Here is a 6,674-nt window from a genome sequence, read left to right as displayed (position 1 = left end):
TAGTAGTTCCCACAGCCTTAGCTGGGAGTTTTATTACTATGACATCAACAACTCTGCTGACTAATACATATTTGAAGCTATATGGAGGTAAGCTTGTAGCATTAATTATGATGTAAAATAATCTCCCCAACTGGATGAATGTGTGCTGCCAGGACAGCTCACCTGTTAATCAGCACGTGCCAAGTCACGTGTTGCTGCACATGTTACATCAAGGTTTTGTTTGTAATTAAAGGTGACACTGAGACGCTCAGATTGGAAAAGAGGTTTGCACACCAGTGTGTATGCCAAGTGTTGCGTGCGTCACTAAACATGACACTGTTGGACAATGAAGGGAAGAGAACCAGAGGAGGAAACTGAACCTGTGATTAGCAGGAAGGACAGGAAAGTGACTGATAGCACCCAGTAACTAACTTTTAACTGAACTAGTCTCGGTTTTTCCATTTTCCTTGGAATACCTTTTTAGTTTTGTGCGCAAAGTCTTTAGGCCAAACATGAGCTGCATTCCTGCTTCACATAGGTAAGTTACAAGATTTAAATACTCTACCTTCCACCTACGCACTTTCTAAAGGTTTGAGGATATGAATTGTGTATTATGGTCTTTACCTTAATGATAATAGAAAAAGCCTTGTGGTGACTGCTGTCTGAACTGGCAACAAATAAAGTAATTCATTATTTAATAAATGTGTGGAATAGAGCTGTGTTGAACTACACAGTGACTATACTAAATATTGCTGACCAGTATTTCAAAAGACCTAAATGAATGGCAATGCATATACAGAAACCTATTGTATGTTTATTTATATGTAATATGCCATAAAAGTCTTTATGAGTAGTTCTGGTCTTTCTGTTACAAATATGTTAATTACAGCACATATATTTGAAAACTAGTAGTAGTGAAAACAAATGTTCTTTGTTTTACATTCTTGTACCCTTCCCCCCTCCATGGAGTTGAGGCATTAATGAAGCTTGTACTTAGTAATTAGCTGCAGATTAACTCAGCAGGAGAAGCTGTCTCCCTCCGTATACCTACAGTATACCATATACCAGCACATGACATTTTTCTCTACTGCAAAAACCCTGTAAATCATTCCTCAGTCCACTGCTTCCTGTAAACTTGAGCTAAGCTGGACATTCCTAAAACCCTGTTGGAAATCTCTAGACTTTGAGAGTGTGAGGTCTCTGATAGTTAACATGCAGATTTCATCCTTACGCATTTCAGTCCAGTCTACTAATGCCCATCAGCATAAACACTACAGTTTCACAAATGTGACATGTATATCTTATCTTTGATTTTTGTACCTTGAGTTAGATATTCTTTCAAATCCAATTTAGAAATGTTGAACCCTATGTCGCCAAAGTGTTTCAAAAATATTTGTGACAGGATTAAAGAAAAGGCTACGCATGTAGGAATAAAAACCATATCTCAGAGAGGCACACTCTGGAAAGTAATTCATTTCCATTCAGTTTTATTTATAGAGTGCTAAATCACAGAGAAAGTTGCCTCAAGGTGCTTTATACTGTAAGGTAAAGACCCTACAATACTATGAAGAAAACCCCAACGACTCCCTGCTTGGTCCGCCTTTGGGCAAGGACTTGGCAACAGTGCGAAGGGAAAGCCATTTAACAGCATGAAGTCCAGGCTCAGGAAGAGGCAGTCATCTGCCTCAAGCAGTTGGGGGTGAGGGGAGGAAGACAGGAAAACAGACACATCATGGAAGAGAACCAGAGATTAAATAACTAATGATTAAATGCAGAGTGATGTATAAACACAAAGAGTAAACAGATGTGAGCAAAGAAGGAACACTCCAGCAGCCCAGGTTTTCTCTAACTGAGGGTTCAGGGTAACCTGATCGAGCCCTATCCACGAAGAGTGTTTCACCACTGTGGGGGCTGCGTCCTGCGCAACATGTGAGGATGGCATTCAGATGACCAACACCAAATCTTTATCAAGTGAACGGGAACTGAGGAGATTACTAGAAGCTGAATACAGAGTGTGTTGCTAAAAGAAGTAAAACAACGGCAATCACACCATTGTGTGTGTGTGTGTGTGTGTGTGTGTGTGTGTGTGTGTGTGTGTGTGTGTGTGTGTGTGTGTGTAGTATGAACACCATTCTCACTCAAGTTGAATCTCAGATGGAGGAGTGTCCAGGTGAGAGAAGAGGAAGCAGAGCCTATCAGGTAGGTTTTTTATTCAGTTCAGTTTTATTTTTATAGTGCCAGTTCACAAAAACAGTTACCTTAACCTCCTAGGACTTGGCGTCTACATATGTGGACATCACATTTTAGGTTATTTAGACCAAAATACTCAATTTTCCTCTACATGGGCCTGATATCCACTTACGAGGACATTGTACTGATACTGTTCTATCAAAATTTTAAACGAATATCCTCATATGTGGCTCTGATTTTTCTTAAAAGCAAAAATAAGGTCAAAATAAAATCGGGTAATTCTTTGTTTTTACATTCATCGGGCCCCAATATGCCCAAATATCAAAGAGAAATTAAAAATGCATGCTGTGGAAGAGTTTGGGTCTTAGAAGGTTAAGGCACATTAACATTCGACACAAGCACAAGCAGAGAAAATCCCAACAATCATATGAACCCCTGTAAACAAGCACAAGAAGAAACCTCCTGCACAACCAGGCTCAGGGAGGGGCGGCCAACTGCCTCAACTGGCTGGGAGTGAGGGGAGGAAGGTGGGACAAAGGACACCCTGTTGAAAAGAGCAGATTAATAATAATTAATGGTTAAATGCAGAGTGGTGTATAAACACATGAGTGAAGAAGAAACAGCAGCTTATTGCAGGACTCAGGACTCACCTGATCCAGCCCTAACTATATACTTTGCCAAAGAGGAACATTTTAGGCCGGATCTAATGACAGTTTTTACAGTTAACACCACCACATGAGATGTGATTAAAGCCCAGACTTTCATTTTAATTCAGTGGGTTTAACAAAAGTAAACCATTTAACAGTTACAGCCATTTATGTCACTGTGCCTGATGAAACACACGTTGAGCAGTCGCTCACTGATATTGCTATCACATGTAACGAAACCTTCTTCAAAGTCATTTAGGTCTGTTTCTCTCTTTATTTTGTTTCCAAATTTAAACTTTTCAGAATATCAGCCGTGTAATTGATGCTGCAGAGCTTGTCTGAGTAGCATCTTAGTTCACTGTGGTTTTCATTCCTTTTTTATAATAATAATAATAATAATTCTGTTAATTTGTAACCAGTTGGCATTTATTTCAGTACTTGAAAAAACTAAGGAGGCTGAGAACGTCATCTACTGAAATAAGATTGTATTGTTTATGAGCACATGACTTTCAGTCCTTACAGTTACTTATTTTCAATTTACATTTTTTAAGAGCATTATGAATTTGTTCCCTGATCAGATCTTCCCTGAAGTCAACATGAATGAAGAGTCAGATTATCCCGAAGACTTTGTTTATAGGAGGGAGCGTCTTCCCTCTATTGTTGTGGAGCCCACAGATCACAGTGAACAGGAGAGTGGGGAGCTGCGCGGGCCTTTGGGAGGTCCAGTGGGTAGCAATGTGGAGGAAGAACTTGATGACAACAGAAGTGCTGATCACATGACCGAGAGCTCTGTGGATGGACAGCAGCAGGAGGACAAGGAAGAAAGGTAAAGAGCAGATAATTATAATTTCCAGCACTGAGTCTGGGTCCTGGGAACAGCCATGGAAGCAGAGGAATCTGCTCCCTGAGAAATCAAGGCACTTCATACAACTTGCCTCTTTAACCCAAGCACTTTTTTCATAAGTGCTTACTATCTAACATTTATCCTCTATTGCAGTGGTTCCCAAACGGTTTTTGTTAGGCCCCTCTTTGTTTTACAAGAAAATCCCACTGCAGTTTATTTCACACCTCACACCTTTTGTAAGCAATGAAACTAATAAAAGTAAACTGCAACAAATTACAGGTTGGAGTAAAATAAACTACTACCTCTTTTAAATAACAGGGTTTTTTTTACCGTGTACTAATATTCAAAACTGCTATCAGTTGATGCAATAGATATTTTTCAAAAAATGCCTCTCTGTGCAAAATGGGTTTAGAAACATAAACAACTGTTGGAATCTGTTGGTCCATGATGTGGGATACCTACCTTGGCACCAACGTTGTGCAGGTGAAGCCAAAAGCAAGATATCCTTCATCATATTTTCCAGTCTTTGGCTTGGAAGGAAGTTGGTTTGGAAGCATATTTGGCGATGCTTCATCTTCCGCTTTGCCCCGTCTATTATGTAAGCAATGCCCAAGCATTCTTCTCTTTGTTCATACCACACCGCCTTTGCAATGGCTGTGCGCCCACACTTTGGGAACCACTGCTCTAATGGATGAACTGTAGAGCAGCTTGGGGTTAGTATCTTGTCCAAGGATATTTGACATGCAGATTGGAGCAGCCAGGAATCAAACCACCAGCATTCTAACTAGTAGATGACTGCCTCTAACTCCTGACATACAGCCACCCCAAACAACAACCACTTCCTGAAAAAGGGAGGTGCTCTCACTTGGTGTTGGCTCTCTCTGCACTGCAACATTTTGGATACAACTACAGGCTTTTCACAGTTTTTAGGACAACCTGATAATAATGTATGTTGTTGTTGTTCTTTCCTTTTTAATCACTGAGATAAAATTTAAGAGATAATGCGCAAATGGAAGACAGCAAATATTTGTTTAATATGCATATTTAGGGACATATCTTAGTCAAGAACAACTTTCCTCACAGTCTGGTTATACACCCTGTTTATAAGATTTTCAAGGTGAAGTACAATCATTTTAGTTTTATCTCACTTTAGAAGCAGAAAGTTAGCGGCCATCCAAGTCTTTATGTCTTTAAGACATTCCTGCAGTTTAACTCATTGGTGTGTGTTATCTGGCTTCATGGACAGATAGAGCTGGGTGTCATCTGCATAGCAGTGTAAATGTATGCTATGTCTTCTAATGATGCTGCCTAAGGGAAGCATGTATAATGTAAACAGAATTGGTCCTAGCACCGAACCCTGTGGAACTCCATAATTAACCTCAGTGTGTGAAGAGGACTCTCCATTTATATGCACAAACTGGAGTCTATTAGATAGATATGATACAAACCACTGCAGTGCAGTACCTGTAATACCTACAGCATGTTCTAATCGCTCTAATAGGATATTATGGTCGACAGTATCGAACGCTGCACTGAGGTCTAGCAGGACAAGCACAGAGATGAGTCCACTGTCAGAGGCCATAAGAAGATCATTTGTAACCTTCACTAAAGCTGTTTCTGTGCTGTGATGAACTCTGAAACCTGACTGAAACTCTTCAAATAAACCTCTGCAGATGATCTGTTAGCTGTTTGACAATTACTCTTTCAAGGATTTTTGATATAAAGGAAGGTTTAAGATTGGCCTATAATTAGCTAAGACTGCTGGGTCTAGAGATGCTTTTTGAGTAAAGGTTTAACTACAGCCACCTTGAAGGCCTGTGGTACATAGCTGATTATTAGAGATAGGTTGATCATATTTAAGATCGAACAATTAATTAATGGCAGGACTTCTTTGAGCAGTTTTGTGGGAATGGCGTCTAAAAGACACGTTGATGGTTTGGAGGAAGTAATTATTGAAGTTAACTCAAAAAGATCAATTGGAGAAAAAGACTCTAAATAAATGTAACTAGTGTTAGCTGTAAATAGCTATAGGTCTGTGGGATGGTTATGAATATTTTTCTCTAATGGTTAAAATTGTATTTGTGAAGAAATTAATGAAATCATTACTAATTAAGGTTAAATGAATAAATGATGAAATGTAAAATTTCCTAGGTTTACGGAGAGCTGCTTTAAAAAAACAAACAAAAACAAAGTAATAAACTAATTTCAAAGGCTATGAATGAATGTGAAGATTTTTAGTTCCTGTATCAAGTCAGTTAACCATTACCAATTTTTATTTCGTAGCTCAGTTGCCAGGAAGTCTTCTATTGGCCCATCCCAGAGTCAACTGTCTCTCATCCGGCTAACTCCGCCCACCTCCCCAACCACCCCTGATGCTGCCCCACCCTGCCTGAGGAACTGAAGCAGTACAAGCATTAAAATATACTGTGTGTAAAGTTTTTCATGGATATGTGTTATTGTTGAGTAATATTTTACTACCTTGCTAATAAATTAAGAAAATTATAAAAAAAAAAATAAATTATAACCACAGTACTTTTATCCTTCTTGGATTGTGAAGAAATGCCAAATTTTCACATACATTGTCTGATTTTGGTCAGAATTCATAATGAAAAATTCATTGTTAAAGTATATGCTGTTACAACTAGTCCTTTACTACTAAAAAATAAAATAATTTGCATTGCCAGGTCAGTATGGATGATTACGGTATAATAGTAATAATAATAATAATGGGGTTTTTTGTTTTATGTGTTTACATGTATCCATAAGCTGGACATTTATGGCAGGAAGTGCACTGACTAAATCCTGTGCTGACAAATGATGGTAATCATAAAGTCAAGTCCACCTTTTAAATTCACAAATTTAAATTGAAGGTTTATGACAAATTATTTTAAGACTTTCAGATGCTAAACATTTACCTAAAAGATGCAGAGATATTTTCCCTTTAACTTTTCTGGCTGTGTGCAATGACAGTTTAACAAGTCAAGTTCATATCCACTAGTCTCATCCTAGAGTTT

At 38.6% G+C, this 6,674-nt stretch overlaps 1 protein-coding gene across 1 annotated transcript; it reads left to right on the top strand.

Annotated features, from left to right (window-relative positions):
* Positions 1 to 251: 251 nt before the first annotated feature.
* On the top strand, positions 252 to 6,288 carry LOC146509489 (uncharacterized). Its single transcript, XM_085173659.1, has 4 exons — positions 252 to 517; positions 2,100 to 2,178; positions 3,395 to 3,642; positions 5,944 to 6,288. Exons 1-4 carry the CDS (start codon positions 492 to 494, stop codon positions 6,059 to 6,061), a joined length of 471 nt encoding a protein of 156 aa, XP_085029785.1. The 5' UTR covers positions 252 to 491; the 3' UTR covers positions 6,062 to 6,288.
* The last annotated feature ends 386 nt before the right edge of the window (positions 6,289 to 6,674 follow it).

Source organism: Neolamprologus multifasciatus, chromosome 10 (assembly GCF_963576455.1).
Source record: "Neolamprologus multifasciatus chromosome 10, fNeoMul1.2, whole genome shotgun sequence".
Classification (NCBI taxonomy): Eukaryota; Metazoa; Chordata; class Actinopteri; order Cichliformes; family Cichlidae; genus Neolamprologus; species Neolamprologus multifasciatus.
The sequence above is the reverse complement of the archived record's forward strand: the minus strand, read 5'-3'. Positions and strand labels throughout refer to the sequence as shown.

What these genes read in the sequence shown, in the direction of transcription:
- LOC146509489 (XM_085173659.1), top strand. Translation starts at nt 492, where the DNA reads ATGAGCTGCATTCCTGCTTCACATAG. An exon ending in TGCATTCCTGCTTCACATAG is followed by an intron (nt 518 to 2,099) that starts GTAAGTTACAAG and finishes GTGTGTGTGTAG; the next exon opens with TATGAACACCATTCTCACTC. An exon ending in GAGGAAGCAGAGCCTATCAG is followed by an intron (nt 2,179 to 3,394) that starts GTAGGTTTTTTA and finishes TTCCCTGATCAG; the next exon opens with ATCTTCCCTGAAGTCAACAT.